The following is an 18,701-nucleotide window of genomic DNA, read 5'->3' on the forward strand; positions in this document are numbered from 1 at the left end:
TCCATAGTTCACCTATGTGCTGGGTAATGAAGTCTTTGCCCCCTGCCCCCCAATCTGTCCTGGATGTCCCACTGTATACCTTCATTAGGTGCCTGGGAGTGCTAATGAGTGAGAAAAGCATCTCTCTATCCACTTTCTTAACACTAAGCATAATTTTATGAACATCAACCATGTCTTTCCAACTCACCTTTTTTTCTGAAGTAACCCCCTTTCCCAACATTGTACCCTTTCCTCATAGAGAAGCTACTCCAACCTGGATCATTTTGCTTTCCCCTTTCTGCAACTTTTCCAGCTCTACAATATCCTTTTTAAAGATGTGTCAACGTATTCCAAATGTGATCACCTCACAGATTAATATAAAAACATTATGATATTGGCAACTTTGTTTTTATCCCTTTCCTAATAATCCCTTGCATGCAATTTGCTAGTACATGCACTGGGTTGATTGTTGTCATTGAATGGCCTCAAGGTCCCTTTTCTGGTCAGTCACCACCAGTTCAAACCCCATTAGCATATTTGTGAAATTTGAATTTTTGGTGCCCAATATGCATCACTTCACACTTGAACCACAGACTTGGACACCTAACTACTCATCCATAACTCCAGATCATTTATAAGCAAGTCAGAAATCACAGGTCCCAACACAGATCCTTGGGAAACCTATTTCTTCCATTGTGGAAACCTTCAGTTTATTCCTACTTTCTTCTTCCTGTTTTTTAACCAGTAATCTGTCCATACTTTCTTCAGATACCTTGGATCAGAAACTTTTATCAGAATTTTTGTGAAAGTCCAAATACACTTACGTCTATTTCTGGAGACCTGCAGTTTCTGTTATATACATCCCCTAGCTAAAAGAGCACAGTATTTGCAAAAAGACTGAATTGTTGAAGCCTTATGGAAATCTATAGATGAAAGTAGTGCCTAGAGATATATTCACTGAATATTTTCACTATTGCCTCATGATTACACAAAGGTAATTAGCTATTTTTTGTTTGTTCTAACAGGGACCTGAAGAGCCTAAGCTGAAATGGGAACACATCACAACTTTAGTCGCCAGTCTCAGAGAATTTATACGGACAACTGATCGCAAAATTATTGCAAATACACTTTCAAAGATAAAACTAGAGCTAGACTTTGACAGTCATGGCATCAGCCAGGTTCAGCTGGTCCTCTTTGGTTTCCAAGATGCAGTAAGTATACCTTTCTCTCTTTCTTGCTAGTTTTGCTAAACTGATTTTTCATATACTGATGAATGTCTTAAATCTGCAATACAATTGAGTGAAAGTTAATCATGAGCCAATTTGGTAAAGTAGTCACAGTGCTGGGGCTGTGAAGGCATAATTTAAATCCCTACTGAGACATGAAGCTCACTGGGTGACCATGAGCAAGTCTGTTTTTCATTCTAACCAACCTCACAGCATTGTTGTGAAGATAACATAGGGGTGGAGGAAACACAATGTGTGTCACCTAGAATTCATTGGAGACAAAATGGAATCTAAATACATAAATAAGCAAGTTTCTTGGACTAGAGTTTAGAATGAGAAACACTGTGTCCAGGCTAATACATGATGAATAATGTGAGAAATATCCTCCTTCTTTAGTTACATATCACATTTATTTCACGCATTTAACTCCAAGGAGCTTGATATCATGGATCCAGGTGGGTGGGTGCGTGCAAAGAGGCTGGTCGAGCCAGGGCAGAGAAGAGATGTGGCCAATAAATACATGACCCCAGGAAGAGATCTAGTTCAGTTCGATTGTACTGGGTGCAGAGCCTAGGGGGCGCTGCAACTATGAGGTAGAATGGAAGGCGAGAGGCAGGAGGGCATCAAATTCTGGCATTGCACAGTAAAGGTAAAGGGACCCCTGGCCGTTAAGTCCAGTCGCGGACGACTCTGAGGTTGCAGCGCTCATCTCGCTTTACTGGCGGAGGGAGCTGGTGTACAGCTTCCGGGTCATGTGGCCAGCATGACAAAGCTGCTTCTGGCGAAGCAGAGCAGCGAACGGAAACGCCGTTTACTTTCCCGCTGGAGCGGTACCTATTTATCTGCTTGTACTTTGACGTGCTTTTGAACTGCTAGGTTGGCAGGAGCAGGGACCGAGAAACAGGAGCTCACCCCGTCACGGGGATTCGAACCGCCGACCTTCTGATCGGTAAGCCCTAGGCTCTGTGGTTTAACCCACAGTGCCACCCATGTCCCACATCAGACAGAGCACCACTGAAATTTGAGACCCCAAGTTCTGCCACTGATCCAGCGGACTGAGAAGGCCTCTGCTTGGGAGAGCCGGAGGAAGAGACTCCCGAAAAGGGTTCAAATAGGCGGGGGCGTTCCCTTGCCCTATTCCACCTTTCCATCAGTCGCCACAGCCCTGATGCACAGGCTTCTCCATATCTGGAGCAGTCGAACATTGGTTCTGCCTCATCCAGCTCTGCCTTTGTAGTTGTCAGAAACCATGTTCAGTGTTGCCTTTCCACCTGTCCCATCCACCTGTGATGAGGGAGTGACCCACCTAGGTCACAGAGACACCAGTGTAGACATGAGCAGGTAGAGTAGGCTCAGCTAGGTTGTTTGCCCAGACTTCAGAGCAGAAATGCTTGCTGTGCTAAGTCGTGCACACCCCATTCCCTTGCAGGGGGGCATGTTGTTGGCATATCGGTGTCTTCGCTTGTGTAGCTGCTGTCCCTTTGAACTGCATTTTGCCTATGCATTGCATTGATCTCAGCATTAAAGATTTTGGTAGAAACTGCAACCTATGTTCAAGTTCTTCACTGAGTGGGAGCCAGGACACTCAAGGTGGTGTTAACAACTCTCTGAAATAAGTTAGATTGAGAGTCATTGACTGCCCAAATTCACTTGGTGTGCTTCATGGCTGAATGGGGATTTAAACTCTGGTCTCCAAGGTACTAGTTCTGAACATTTATTAATTTTTTTCCTAAAGATGTCTTCAGACAACATACATTCTGAGGGGTTTTTTAAAGTGCATTTTCCACGCCCTCTGGCACGCTTCATAAGACCCAGCCCTTTTCCTAATCTTTGAGGTGGAGGGGCGGGCATCTATCATCCCTCTTTCCAGACCCAAGATTAGGCGGGAAGGCAAGGGCTTGTTTTGTTGACATGCTACCAAGGCTGATGGTTGTTTAGGACACAAGATCCTTTTCTGATGCTATTTTTAGGTGCAATGGTGGTGAAACATGAAAATATCAAAATTGCCTTCCTTTCCGACAATGAATAATAACTTTTCTTTGTTATGCATACCTACACTTTAATATTAGACAGGAAACTTAATAGTGTTTCTAATTCCAGTGTCTCTTTCCAGGTGAATAAAGTTTTAAGAACTCACAATATCAAACCACATTGGATGTTTGCGCTAGATAGCATAATTCGCAAAGCTGTGCAGACTGCTATTACGATCCTGGTTCCAGGTGAGACACTTGCCGCTCACTGAAATAGTTCTCAAAGGCTACCCTCCTAAGTGCACTTAATATGGAGGAAATTTCTGCTGGAATCACCAAACGTTACATGTTAATGTTTGCAATTGCATACCCTTGTTATGTTCCCCTAATAAAATTGTAATCTTTGAAACAGTTATTGGCTACCCATGAGGGAGGGGGAGTGTACACAGGACTCAAGCATAGATTGAAAGATCAGAAATATACCAACTATGTGTCTCTAAAATATACCCACTAAAATGTATCTATGAAGGAGACCATAGTTTCAGTCCTTAGGACTTAAAGCTGCAAGTGTTCTAAGACCTACAGCTAAAAGAATTAACACCTGATTATTATTTTTTTTTTTTTAAAATAATTTTTATTGCATTTTTCACAAAAAAGAACAAAAAAAAGCAAATTTTCACAAACATTACAAAAAGAAAAGTTTTCACAAACATTGCAAAAGAAAAGAAAACATAGACAAAAAAAAGAAAAGAGAAAAAGAGATTTTAACATAAAAAAAAGCAAAAAGAAATCCCTCACTTTCCAATTATAACCTTCAAAACCTTATTTTCCTTACTTCCACCCGCCTCCCGATCTTGTATTCTATGTAATAATTAGTTCAGCAAGCTCAATCTTTGTTCATTTTGATTCTTGATCCCTCCCTTTGTGCTCTTATTTAACTCAGTCACTAGAACCCCTTCTTTCCTTTTCAATGTCCTCAACATTCAAAGATTTTACAGTGTTTTTGTAGATAGACTTTAAACTTCTTCCAATCCTCTTCCACCTGCTCTTCTCCTTGATCTCGAATTCTGCCAGTCATTTCAGCCAGTTCCATATAGTCTATTACTTGCATCTGCCATTCTTCCAGAGTGGGTAGATCTTGTGTCTTCCAATACTTTGCGATGAGTATTCTTGCTGCTGCTGTAGCGTACATAAAGAAAGTTCTATCCTTCTTTGGCACCAATTGGCCGACCATGCCCAGAAGAAAGGCCTCTGGTTTCTTCAAGAAGGTATACTTAAATACCTTTTTCAGTTCATTATATATCATCTCCCAGAAAGCCTTGATCCTTGGGCACGTCCACCAAAGGTGAAAGAATGTCCCTTCAGTTTCTTTGCATTTCCAACATTTATTATCGGGCAAATGGTAGATTTTTGCAAGTTTGACTGGGGTCATGTACCACCTATATATCATTTTCATAATATTCTCTCTTAAGGCATTACATGCCGTGAATTTCATACCGGTGGTCCACAACTGTTCCCAGTCAACAAACATAATGTTATGACCAACATCTTGTGCCCATTTTATCATAGCAGATTTTACCGTTTCATCCTCAGTATTCCACTTCAACAGCAAGTTATACATTCTCGACAATATCTTAGCATTGGGTTCTAACAATTCTGTTTCCAACTTTGATTTTTCCACCTGGAAGCCAATTTTCCTGTCCAAATGATAGGCCTCTCTTATTTGAAAATAATGTAACCAGTCTCGCACCTTATCCTTAAGTTTCTCATAACTTTGCAATTTCATTTTATCTCCCTCCTGCTCCAGAATTTCCCAATATTTTGGCCAATTAGATTCCATATTAAGCTTTTTTAAGGCCTTTGCTTCCATAGGTGAGAGCCACCTAGGGGTTTTATTTTCCAATAAATCTTTGTATTTCATCCAGACATTAAACAATGCTTTCCTGACAATATGGTTTTTAAATGTCTTGTACACTTTAGCCTTACCGTACCACAAATATGCATGCCACCCAAAAACGTTATCATGTCCTTCCAAATCCAAAATATCCGTGTTTTCAAGAAGTAGCCAATCCTTCAGCCAGCAAAAAGCTGCTGCTTCATAATATAACTTAAAGTCCGGCAGGGCAAACCCCCCTCTTTCCTTTGCGTCAGTAAGAATTTTGTATTTTATTCTGGGCTTTTTGCCCTGCCAGACAAATCTAGAAATTTCTTTTTGCCACTTCTCAAAACAGTCCATTTTGTCAATGATTTGTAGCGTCTGAAACAAAAACAACATTCTTGGCAATACATTCATTTTGATAACAGCAATTCTACCCAGTAAGGAAAGTTTCAAGTTTGTCCAAATTTCAAGATCTTTTTTCACTTCTGACCAACACTTCTCATAATTATCTTTAAATAAATTTACATTCTTCGAAGTCAAGTTCACCCCTAGATATTTCACTTTTTTCACCAATATTAAACCTGTTTCTTCCTGAAACCTTTCCTTCTCTACTGCTGTCAAATTTTTCTCTAAAACCATAGTTTTTGATTTATTCAATTTAAAACCTGCCACCCGACCAAATTCTTGTATTATTTCCAGTGCTCTTTTAGAACTAGGGATTGGCTCCTGTAACGTCAGTACTAGGTCATCTGCATAGGCTTTAAGTTTATAGTGTTTAACTCCGACCTGTATACCCTGAATCTGTTGGTCCCTTCTAATCATATTCAGCAAGACCTCCAGGACTGAAATAAAAAGCAAAGGGGAAATTGGGCAGCCTTGTCGTGTCCCTTTCTCTATCTTAACTTCTTCCGTTACTGCATTATTCACTATTAATTTCGCCTTCTGTTCTGAGTAAATCGCGCCTATACCGTTTCCAAACCTTTCTCCAACCCCCATCCCTTGCAAATTTTTCCTCATAAAGCTCCACGAAATATTGTCAAAGGCTTTCTCCGCATCAATAAATATTAAAACAGCTTTTGTATTTATATTAACTTGTAGCTTTTCTAAAATGTCAATTAAGTTTCTCGTGTTATTTGACAATTGTCTGCCTGGGAGAAAGCCAGCTTGGTCTTTATGAATCATTGTTGCTAAAACTTTTTTCAATCTTCTAGCTAAAATATCAGCAAAAATTTTATAATCCACATTAAGTAGGGATATGGGGCGGTAGTTCTTTAGTTGTGTCTTTTCTATCTCATTTTTCGGTATAAGCGTGATGTAAGCTTCTTTCCACGACTCCGGCGCTCTTTTCCCTTCCATAATTTCATTGCCAACCTCCATTAGAGGTTGAATTAAGTAATCTTTCATGTCTTTGTAGTATTTGGAGGTTAGCCCATCCGGGCCTGGAGACTTGCCTAGTTGCAGGTTCTTAATGGCACCTTCAACCTCCTGTTCAGAAATTTTGTCGTTCAATATTAATTTATTCTCTTGAGAAATTTTTTGTAATCCATTTGTTTCCAAAAATTCCTCGATTTTAATCTCATTCTGTGGCCCTTGTGAATACAGTTGTTTAAAGTATCTCTGGAAGCAGTCTTGAATCTCCCGTGGGTTTTGTATATTTCGTCCATTTACTTCAAGATTGGTAACAGTATTTAATTTCTGTCTTTTCTTCAGCTGCCAAGCTAGCAGCTTTCCACACTTATTGGCCGATTCGAAGGTTTTTTGTCTCATTTGTTTAATTTTCCATTCTATATCCTGGTTAACCATTTTCAAATATTGTGCCTGATGTAGTTTAATTTCTCGTAGAATGTCCTGTGACTTAGGTTTAGTCCTTAATCTCTTCTCGCCTTCTCTAATTTTCTCTAAAATCTTTTCTTTCTTCTCCTCTTGAAGTTTCCTCTTTATAGCATTTTGCTGGATCAAAAACCCCCTCATTACGGCTTTACTTGCATCCCAGATTACTCTTTTCTCCACGGTAGTCTTCAAATTTATCTCAAAGTAGTCTTTTAGTGTTTTTTGGGCCTTTTTCACAATTTCAGAGTCTCTAAACAAGGTGTCATTCATTCTCCATCTAAAGGAACCAGTAGGTGTTAGTTTCATATCCATCTTCACTGGGTTATGGTCGGAGCAGATTTTGGGGCAGATTTCCACCTTTCGAATCTTGGGTGCCATCCCTCTTGTAATCCAAATTTGGTCTATTCTAGTCCAGGTCAAATTGGCTTCAGAGAAGAAGGTCCCCTCTCTACCTAGGGGATTTTTAGTTCTCCAAATATCAATCAAGTCCATATTGTCTGTCAATTCAAAAAAGGTCTTTGGTAGTCTTCCATCTTTTGTGACTACTTGTCTTTCAGATTTATCCATATATGTCGAGACAACGCCATTCATATCTCCCATCAAAATGATATTTCGATCTATAAAGTCCATTAACGTCTCATGCAGTTTCTTATAAAACTCTGATTTCCCCTCATTAGGTGCATAGACTCCAATTATTACTAATTTCTCTCCTTGAAATTGTATTTCAATTGCCACAAATCATCCATGTTCATCTTTAAGGAGAAACTTTGGTGATAATTTCTCTTTTGCGTAGATCACAACTCCTCTTTTTTTTACTTTGTCTGATGAAATAAAGTCTTGGCCTAACTTTTTATTTATCAATAATTTCCTTTGGAGTCTTGTTATATGTGTTTCTTGTAGGCAAATTAGGTCCAGATGTTCCTTTTTCAAAATATGAAAAATCCTCTTCCTTTTGCTGGGGGAGTTCAAACCTCGAACATTCCAAGTTAACATCTGCAGAGACATGTTGTTGTTATTCTGATGTTCCACCAGTTGCTCCTAGAAGTTGCTCTTGGTTTGTCGGCGGTATCTCTTTCCGTTGGTCCAGTCCCAAGAGAGTTCTTCCTAAGTCAGGTGGTCCCAGTCCTAATATTTCCGAGTCTTTTGTTCTGGCCTCTCTTTGTAATTCTTCTCCAAAATTTCTCAGAAAACTCTCTTTATCTTCCTCTGATCTTATCTTAATTTTCTTTCCTTTAAATGTAAACGAGAGGCCTTGTGGGAATTCCCACCTGAACAAAATTCCGTTTCTTTTTAGCAGGTCCACCAAATTTCCGTAATTGGTTCTAAGATCAAGCAGGTATTTCGGGATATCTTTAAAAATCTCAATTCTCACCCCTTGGATATCGAGTGCTTTCTGGTAGTGTAGACTCAGTATTTTATCTCTTTCCTCTTTTGTCCTTAGAGCAATCAAGCAGTCTCTCGGCCTATTTTTCCTCTTAACCCTTCCCAATCGAAAAGCACTCACTATCTTAAATTCTTCTTTCTCTGGATCCAGGTCCCAGCACTCCTCAAATTCCGATGTCAACAGTTCTATCAAGTCTCCTTCTTCTATTTCTGGGACCGATCTAATTCTCAAGTTGGTCTGTTTCTCTTTAAGTTCAATCAAAGAGAATTGTACCTTGTATTCATCCAATTTTTTATTTATTGGTGGTATCTTTTGTTCTACTGCCAATACCCTCTCTTTGGCTTCCTCCGCTGTCTTCTTTGTCTCCTTAGACTCCTGCACCAGTCTGTCAATCGCCTGGGTGTTAGAATTCACATTCGTCCCCAAATCGTTTACTTTTTGCCCCAGGTCCTTAATAGTTGAAGTATTTTGATCAATCTTAGCTGTCAAATTTTGCAGAGCCGATAAAATCTTATCTAATGTTGCAGAATCCGATCCTGTTCCTTTTGATTCCTCCCTTTCTGTGGCTTGTGGGACAGAGAGTCCTGCTGATGATGTTCTTCTATGCTGGAGTTGCTGCTGTGCCTGCAGCTGCTGCTGTTGTTTAATTTTTGCTCTTGTTGATACTTTATCTGGAGGCTGTAACTTGTCTGGTTGTTTCTCTTCCATTGCTTGCCTCTAGAAATCAAGGTCACTCACACAATTCCCAAGCTTCCTTCTTAGCTATAAACAATAGCAGCTGCAGTGGAAAATCCCCAGCTATAACACACAGTTCCTCTAGGGGAGCAGAATACCAGGTTGTTTCTTCAATAATTGTTAAACAGTAACTTCATCAGCTCCCCAGTTATCTTTCCAATTTGTTGCAAGAGTAAAAGAGTAAAAAAGTTATAAATTTGGAGGCTCCCTTGATTGTTACCAGTCCTTCTAAGCATTCAGTAGCAAAAGTTACAATGTCCATAAACAGTACTTTCACAGTAGCCTTGCATTTATTTAAGACAGACCGGCAGATCAGTGTTAAAAGTAAAGTGGTGGATTTTTTATCCCCCCTTCCCTACTTGGGGGGGGGGGGGTTCTTTTGCTCTGACAGTGAAATTTAGCTCTTTATATAAAACAAGTCAGTGGTTCAAAGTTCCCTTGTCCCTTGCTTTTATTCTATTTACAGGATCGGCAAAGCGGACTTCCTGTTTGCACTTTGCCGATTTCAGGTCCGAATTTTAAATTCAAGTTCAAAGTCCCGATCAAAGTTTCTAGTTTCAAGTTCAAATTTCAAGTTCAAGTTTCTAGTTTCAAGTTCAAATTCAAATTCAAAATCAAAGTCCAGTACTTGGTCTTAACTTTGATCTTTCCAAGTTCCCAATTCTTACTCACGGATAGCTGTTTTAATCCGATGTTTCACAGGAAAAAGGCCAGCGCTCTCCGGTAACTGCTATGCAGCTTCACTCCGCAGAAGTAGCGATCGGCTCCAGCACAGCGCTACACCCCCGCTCCGCTCCGGAGCTCTTTTCAGGGCTCCTTTGACAGTTCGGGGGGGCGCAAAGCGTGCCCGCTGAGCCCCACGGCCCCAGGCTTCACCCGCCTGTGGGTTTTTTGAGGGTCCTCCGCTTCGCTGTAGCGGTGGACCCGATTTCTGCGGAGCTTCCCCCTCCGTTTCAGAGGGTATCCGCCATTACCGATGGCGCCGCCTCCGGAAGTCGAATTAACACCTGATTATTAAGGCACTCCTCTTTTTACACTTTTTACACTCCTCTTTTTATTTCTTTAAGGTTTAGCAATGCATTAGATTTAATCTGAGACTATCTTTCCCAGAATGCTCAGTACATGCTGTGATCAGTGAACACACAGTTAATTGGACCATATATATTAGCTCCCTTTGGGGCACATATTATTAAGGAAAAATGATCAAAAACTGTTCAACTTCTACTTCCTATGCTCCTTCTAAAATCAAGAGGGTGATTTATCACTTTTGAAGTGCTTATCATTTTCTAAGTCCTATACAGAGTTTGAAAGGTAAGTCGATCCAGGCCCTGCAGCCTCACAATCTATCAACAACATGCAAAAGGAAAAGAAGAATGGGGAAGGAAGAAGAAAGCACATACATTCAGGCACTGATTCTTGAAGTTACTGAATAATAATAACAACAATAATAATAATAAATGGTAGGAAGTGTGCAGTTTGGTCTAGATAGATTTATAAAACGTTTGGGAAAAATCAACTCTGGTCAGAGGCATGAAAAATAGTAAGCCCTGAAGCATTTGCTGTATGAAAAGTGCTCTGGCTTAGTGACCAGGAAAGAGCTTTAGAGATTATTTTTGAAAAATCCCATAAGCCTTCCATTCTGCATGCAGCTGCAATGAGTATTTACAAGACATGAGAATGAATTGCCTGATAGATGTAGTGCAAATCCTAGTCAGCACTTGTTGATTTAGTAGCTGCCGCTGGTCAGACCTCAAGGCCTGTGTGTAGTGCAGAGGTTGCTGTACATCTCTTATAACAATCAGCCCATGTGCCAGTCCTACATCCTATAAAGGACATGGCTGTTAGAATTCGTAATAATTTCTTTTGGTTGCAACTGCATCCCACTTACATAACCAAATCAAAGCAGCTTACAGTATAAACACAATAAAATGCCAACGTTGCATCAAAAGCATATCCATAAAATGAAATGGAATGTAAAGCAAGAGCAGTATAGAACCACGCGAGGCAGGACACAAGTGCTGGCTTGGCAGGCCGATCAGTGGAGTCTACTAATACAGTTTTATTAGGTACAGTGCTTGGAGAGCTTTGCAGCCAAGTGGTTTATAAATCTTTGTAAATAAAACTAATTAAATACATAATTACTACAAAGAAAGCAAGAGTGAAACAAGCCTGGTAGGAAAGAAGTAAACAAGAAAAAGAACAAGATCAGCCTGTGGGGTGAGGACCCTGCAGCACATGCTTCGTAGGCAGAAGATCTCAATGTTCAATCCTTGGTATCTCCAGCTGGGACTGAGAAAGACCTGTGCCTGAAACATTGGGCAGCTGCTGCCAGCTGGTGTAGGCAGCACTGAGCTAGATGGATCAGTGATCTGAATCAGTATGAATGAGCTGTCTAGGTTCGATCCTCAGCACCCCCCAATTAAACAGGATCATAGCTGGCCTTGCTGGATGACACTTCTGCCAATTGCAATAGGTTGACTAGATAAACAAATATAGTCTGTTTCAATATAAGTACACTTCCTCAGCTTCTACTGGAAGCCAAAGTACTCTACTATGCTATGTCAGCATAATTTCTGTGGCAAGCTGCTGTCTCGTCAGCTGAACACAGCTTTTAGCTTTATATAGGTGTGATCTTATCCCTTCTTGGTGGCGCTACTAGCAAGCTTTGTTGGTGACAAGTCTGTGCCAGTTTTTCCTGGGGATCAGCACCTAATTTAGCAGCTTGGTTTCTTATTTGTTCCTGATGTGCCAGATCTGCAAGGTTATTATCCCTGGGGTCCTTTCTTATTTCACAAATTGCATCTTGGTTTCAGCCTGGAGAATGGGTGCAGCCCGTACTGTTCCAAGTCCTCCAAGTTTTCTGTCCATCATACAGGAGGCTGCAGAGCCCATCATACTTGTCTGTGATTTCATTGCTAAAATTAACACTAAGCCTTCTCTCTAACAGAATTGAGGACACACTTCAGTTTAGCATCTGAGAGTGATACAGCCGATCAGGAGGACATTGAAGGTGAGGAGGAACATGAAGAGCAACCTCCAAATCCAACCATTCATCGGCCTTGCCTTGTACTGGAAGATGCTATAGCTACCTCAGGAGTGAGCACTCTAAGTTCTACTGTATCCCATGAATCCCAGGCTGCCCAGCGATCCCTCAATGTTCAACTTGGAAGGCTAAAATTGGAAACTAACAGGTAAGTCCTAGGTAGTTGAAGACCTGGAGCTGATTCCTTATCACACTTAACAGAGTTGCACCAACATTTTAAAGTATATTGTTGCACAATCCATTAGGCATTTTTCATTTATTTATTTTTTGCACAAGTCTTAATCTGCTGTGCCAGATCAGTTTAATTCTTTGAGACTAGTAAAACACCGACACTCCCATCTAGTGGAGTGAGCACAGAGCTGTCAGGGCTGTGTACATGCAGAGAGAAAAAATTGAAGTTCTAGCAGTTCAAAGGCACGTCAAAGTGCAAGTAGATAAATAGGTACCCTCCAGCAGGAAGGTAAACAGTGTTTCCATGCGCTGCTGTGGTTTGCCAGAAGCGGCTTAGTCATGCTGGCCACGTGATCCGGAAGCTGTCTGCGGACAAACACCAGCTCCCTCAGCCAGTAAAGCGAGATGAGTGCCGCAACCTGAGTTGTCCGCAACTGGACTTACCTGTCAGGGGTCCCTTTACCTTTACCTTTTGCCTATCAGCTGTTTGGTAGGAAGGAGGAGCAAGGGGGACAAATCTAGGCCCTACTCCATTAATGACTTCTCCCCAACAGACAATTGATAGGATTTTAGCTTTTCTTAAATAATAAAAATAAAAATCTGACTGTTGAATAAAAGTCTATACACACTTCTTCTAGTTCTGGCTAGAATAGGTTCACAAAAAGCTGCTTCCATGTGAATCATACATCTAGCTAGATTGATATAGCAGTCTAAAGCCTGCTTTTAAAACGTCCTTGGGCTTTTAAAGCTCCTTTGTTACATGGGCTTCCAAGATATTCTGTTATATTCCTGCCATTCACAACTCATGATTAAATAACAATTCATTTTCATAATAGTATGAACCACCCCCAGGTCTTCTTAATATTTTATTCACCGGGAACAAATCCAAGCTACTGAACACCTGGCTTAGCACAGCTACCTAGAGCGCATTGTTTTCATTGTTACTGACCTCCATTCAAAATATACTATAGAAAACTCAGTCTTTGGAACTAAATAATTATAAAAACAAATATCAAATAATGTTAGACAGAGAATATAAAAAAACTGTTGTTAGCTTCCACGTCCAAAACTATTTTAAGTATTGCTTTTAAAGCTGATTTTGCTCCGAAAACATTCATAGAAGCAAGAAGGCATAAATCCTAAGATTTCTGCTTATTGTGATTGTTCTGTAGGAGTTAGCATGGATTCCCCAATCTACGTGAATATCTACTAAATTCACTATGATCCTAATACACCTTCCACATGGCATATAATGTTCAGTGGCGGAAGTGTGTACATGCGTATGCTCGCACATATATATCCCCACTTTTTCGCTATATAGGTGCACTGCTAAAGGTGGACTCTTGTTCACTATCTCTTGCTCCTGTTCAGTGTTGTATTCTGGAACATTCAGTGTGGTAGGGAAATGGAACAGTGCTTCTTTTATCAGTTCCCTGGGATCTCATTGTGGTGGGGAGAGTAAATGTAGGGAGTTAGCTCCTGCAGCCAGACACACACACCCCTTCCTGAGAGAGGCAAAGGAAGTGGGGTGGGAAATTATAGAGAAGGCCAATGATCCTCCACTCATCATTACACTGGATACAGATAGGTAGCCGTGTTGGTCTGCCATAGTCAAAACAAAATAAAAAAATTCCTTCCAGTAGCACCTTAAAGACCAACTAAGTTAGTTCTTGGTTGATACATCTGAAGAAGTGTGCATGCACACGAAAGCTCATACCAAGAACTAACTTTGTTGGTCTTTAAGGTGCTACTGGAAGGAATTTTTTTATTTTGTTTTCATTACACTGGAAGCAGACACAGTCCTGCCCCACCTTTTCATCGCAGTACAGGCTTTTGTGAAGGACTCATAATGAAGAACAATAGAGGGATATTTGTGTAGGGGAGGGTCATTTGCTTCTCTTCATGTCACATATTATTTAATCCAAGCTCCAATTTAAGAGGCAAAGGTGCATTCCCTGTTTGCATTACACACTGGCAAGCAGGTGGGGAAATACTCTTTTTGTCTGTGTTGTCCAGCAGTTGGTTGGCAGTGGGGTGGGGACAAGGAAGCAAGATGAGAAAGGTGTTGTTGACTGGATGGTCTCTTGTTCATTTCACCTCCTCTCCCTACTTGCTACATATATGCACTCCTTTGTCACGCATAATAATTTGCAACTGAATAAAATGATCACCTCCTAATTTCTTCCTTTCCTTTCCTAGAATTTGTTTCATGTAATGTTTTGCCTTGATTCTAAAGGACTTGCTCTGGGATCCTTCAGGCTTGGTGGGCTGTTTCACAGAACAGCACCTTTTCTGATGCAGTTGTCAGCCTTCAGAACTGGTTCTCTTTGGAGAATTGTCTCAGCCCATCATTACAATTTAAATGTTTTAATTAGGCAGACAGTTGAATTTGCTCTTTAGTGATCATTACTAATGCATTGCCAGAGAGTTCAGAGAGAATTTTATTGATTCTGAATGAGAGTTTATTAGAATTTTTTTTGTTTGTTTTTGCATTCCTCCTCAGATTTTATTTGCAATAGGCAGGGTAGAAATTAAACAATAAATGCATTTCACTTAAATGAATGGAAGTCACATAGGTTTTGGAACTTCAGAAATACAGTGGTGCCTCGCAAGACGAAAAGAATCCGTTCCGCGATTCTCTTCGTCTAGTGGTTTTTTCGTCTTGCGAAGCAAGCCCATTGATGGCTTAGCGGATTAGTGCTATTAGTGGATTAGCGGCTTTTAGTGGCTTATCAGTTTAGCGGATAAGCAGATAAGCGGCTTAGCGGCTTAGAAAAAGGGGGGGGGGAGGAAAAAAAAGTCGGAAAAACTCGCAAGACGATTCGTCTTGCGAAGCAAGCCCATAGGGAAATTCGTTTTGTGAAGCGCCTCCAAAACGGAAAACCCTTTCGTCTAGCGGGTTTTTCGTCTTGCGAGGCATTCGTCTTGCGGGGCACCACTGTAGGCCTAAGAGGTGGCTCTTGCATTTGCAAAGTATACACAATCTGCTTTTCATGAACTGTAGAAGCTTGCTTTATATGGTAGCCTTGTTTGTCATGGAAGTTGTGTGAAGATATGGAAGTAGCTTTGGGGAATTACTCATGCAGTTCTGCATTTTTTTGCTTTTCACTTCATGTTGTTACCTTGGCAAACACACAGTGAAATGTAACTCTTTCCTTTCATCTCTCTGACTTCCTTAACAGACTACTGGAAGAGCTAGTGCAGAAGGAGAGAGAATTTCAAGCCCTGTTGCATCACGCTATAGAAGAAAAGGAACAGGAGATCAAACACCTGAAGCTTAGGACTCAACCAATAGGTGCTCCACTAGAATCTTCAAAGGCAATTGCTCCTCAAAGCACTTTTCAAAAGAAGACTGAGCAGTCAAAGCCTTCACATGTACCCTGACCCATCTTTTTCATTTTGGTTGTTTTGCCTTCTTTGTTTAAGACGCTTTATCACATTTTCTAGGCAGTTAGTTCTTTGAAACAGGCATATGATATACCCACAGCATGCATATTATTTCTGATACCGTATAGCATCAGTAAAGCAAGTGTTTTACAAATTTTACTTAAAACAAAGATTTATACATTACTAGCTAACAGCAAGATTCTCTCTTAATTTTATTTCTAGGTTGCTGGGTTTTTTTAAAAAAAGAAATCTGTAACATTCCTAGTTTTATTATTTATGTGTAAACACTGTCATTGTGAAGCTTTACCAGAGTAAGCAGGAGCAGAAACCTAGACCACAAAATGGAATGATACAACTCACTTTTGTTAAGTACAGAGCAAAGCAAATGCCCATGAGGTTTCTCTGCAACAATCCAAATTAATTGTCACAAGGCTCGACCTTGTTGTAATTCAGCATGGCAGTTCTTATGAAAGAATTCTGACAACAGATCTGATAAGATTTGGGTGCCTTTTGCCACTCAGTAATCACTTATCTATAATTCACAAAGCTTTGCCCTAAGTTATTTATACCTGCAAACTAAGATTTCTTTGAATCTTACGTTCTAGCACACATTGTTTTGAATCACTCTGCTGAAATAACTATTTTGTTGACGAGTTAGATCAATTTTTGTTATCACTTTTTGAAAAAACAATTCACATAAATTTGAACCATACATGATGTTTTTTAGCTAGCTGCACTTTATGTACACAAGGATTGTGAACAAATATTTTTCTTCTAAATGGGTTCTCCCAAATCAAGTCACTTAAAATGACAAATGGCATGATTATATGGGTAGTGGGTACAGTCCTTCCCTGCCATTTCTTCATATTGGCTGCTGATCATAATTAGCACAAGCTCATTTCTGAAGTTCACAGTCTTTATCTAGCACTTCGCCCCATTGGCAACTATAGGGCACATGATGTAAAATTCCACATGAAGGTTGGAGGAAGTTTATGGGTCCATGTAAATGTAAAAATGCACTAACTTACCAGTCTCAAAAATTTGTTTCAGCTATTCCTGGCACGTCTCTGTCTCACCATAGCACAACTGATGGAGGGGTTGAAGATCCAGATCTTACTACTTGGCTGAGAGTTCATGGTGCTGATGAAGAAACCATAAACAGGGTAGGAAAGATATTTTATTAGGTATGTTCTGTTTGTGATTTTGCTAGACCCAGAGGTTTAGTTTGCAAACTTTTAAAGGTTGCTTTATCTATCTGTTTGATGAGGGGGGGAATCAAATAAAGGGAAGAAAATGCGATGTGTATAAAAAATATAAAAAGAATTACTATATTTGTTCATCCTTCCTGGATTTGAATTAATATCGTGTGTTGAAATACAGTATGTCTGATCACTGGATCACTAGTTCAGTCATGAGCTACTTTTATTATTTATTACTTGGTCCAATGTCACTGTACTATAGCTGAGCTGTAGGCTTTCTACATATGTCACATATGTGTTCTGCCACTGAGCTATGGGCATTCAGGGGATAAGTGTGAAGAATCTCTGTAAACTACCATTAAGCCAAACATTCCCCTCCCCCAAGTCACTTTTTTTGGTGAGTGAACAAATCAGCAGCTGCCGGTGTCATAAGGAGTCACCTTCTTGACATTGGTGTCACTTACTGCTCATCTGGGTGGGCCAGGATGCTAGTGAGGTCAGGGTTGCATGGATGCATTGATAGAAATGCTGGATTGGCTTTTCCAGTGCACACATTCAGCCCCGACCTTGACGACGACTCCTGGATAAAACCTTCTGTGACTTTATTGCAATCTACAAAGCAGCTATACAAGTAATCTTCTACTTGCAACTTTGCTTAGTCCCATGACTTCTGTTAAAAAATAAATTCTAAATGGTTTATAGACTCCGGTTGTTGGGCTGTTGTTGTTTTAAATGCTTATAGCTGATATTCTTAATGTCTAGAGTACAGTGGTGCCCCGCAAGACGAATGCCTCGCAAGATGAAAAACCCGCTAGACGAAAGGGTTTTCCGTTTTGGAGGTGCTTCGCAAGACGAATTTCCCTATGGGCTTGCTTCGCAAGACGAAAACGTCTTGCGAGTCTTGCTTCCTTTTTCCCTTCCCCCCCCCTTTTTCTAAGCCGCTAATAGCCGCTAAGCCGCTAATAGGGATGCTTCGCAAGACGAAAAAACCGCTAGACGAAGAGACTCGCGGAACGGATTATTTTCGTCTTGCGAGGCACCACTGTAGAGTTAGGGAAACCTGTGGTCCTCCTAGTGCTGCTGATAGACTCCAGCACCCATCATTATTGACCTATGACCATGCTGACTGGGAGTTGGAGTCCAACAGTATCCAAAGGGCCACTGGTTCCACAGCCCTGAACTTTAGTGTAAAAATGCTAATGCACTAATGACTAGCACACTGCTTAATTTTAAGCAGTTTATCTGGTTCTTTATGCACTGCCTCTGACCAAAGCTCAGTTGTCTTTATTATAGTCTTTACAGTGTAAGTTCCAGAGTTCTGTAGAAAGAATCCAGAACACCATGGTTCTCTTACTTGGCTCTTATGGGTACATAAAGAACTAAAGTATTAAACAAAAATATTACATTACTCTTACACATTCATCTTATACTTTTCTTCATAAGTTACATGTGCTCTGTGCATCTTTCAGACAAATAGACTTTGATTTAAACAGGGATATTGTATAACCCTGAGAATAAAGCAAGAGTGATAACCAGTGGCACAATCAGCATAACTTTCATCATAGATTTCTTATTTTAGTTTTTGGCCGAAGACTACACACTAATGGACGTTCTCTGCTATGTTACTCGAGATGATCTAAAATGCCTTAGACTCAGGTAACCAAGTGTTGTTGTTTTTTTGTTTTTTAAAAACAACTTGTAGTTCTCATTTTATCAAAGGGCTTATTGTTATTTCAATGAATCAATTACTTTTATTTACAAGCTTCTTAGACTGACATAATATTTCACATATACATATTGAATCCTTATTTATAATGCATTTATACAAATTGTGTTGCTTTTTAATGTATTTTTTAATGATAGCTAAAACTAAACTAGTACATTTTATGAATTATGTA

General features: G+C 40.1%; 1 protein-coding gene across 3 annotated transcripts in view; it reads left to right on the forward strand.

Moving 5' to 3' along the window:
- Window positions 1-18,701, forward strand: part of MAP3K5 (mitogen-activated protein kinase kinase kinase 5) — a 97,503-nt gene that overhangs the window by 77,606 nt on the left and 1,196 nt on the right. For all 3 annotated transcript variants that reach the window (XM_079970939.1, XM_079970937.1, XM_079970938.1), the window contains 6 exons: window positions 1,005-1,190; window positions 3,319-3,424; window positions 11,951-12,194; window positions 15,400-15,512; window positions 16,655-16,767; window positions 18,383-18,459. In XM_079970939.1, coding sequence (XP_079827065.1) covers window positions 1,005-1,190; window positions 3,319-3,424; window positions 11,951-12,194; window positions 15,400-15,512; window positions 16,655-16,767; window positions 18,383-18,459 — 839 coding nt within the window. The remainder of the gene's footprint in view (window positions 1-1,004; window positions 1,191-3,318; window positions 3,425-11,950; window positions 12,195-15,399; window positions 15,513-16,654; window positions 16,768-18,382; window positions 18,460-18,701) is intronic.

This window comes from Podarcis cretensis (genome assembly GCF_951804945.1).
Source record: "Podarcis cretensis genome assembly, chromosome: 3".
In the NCBI taxonomy this organism is placed as follows: domain Eukaryota; kingdom Metazoa; phylum Chordata; class Lepidosauria; order Squamata; family Lacertidae; genus Podarcis; species Podarcis cretensis.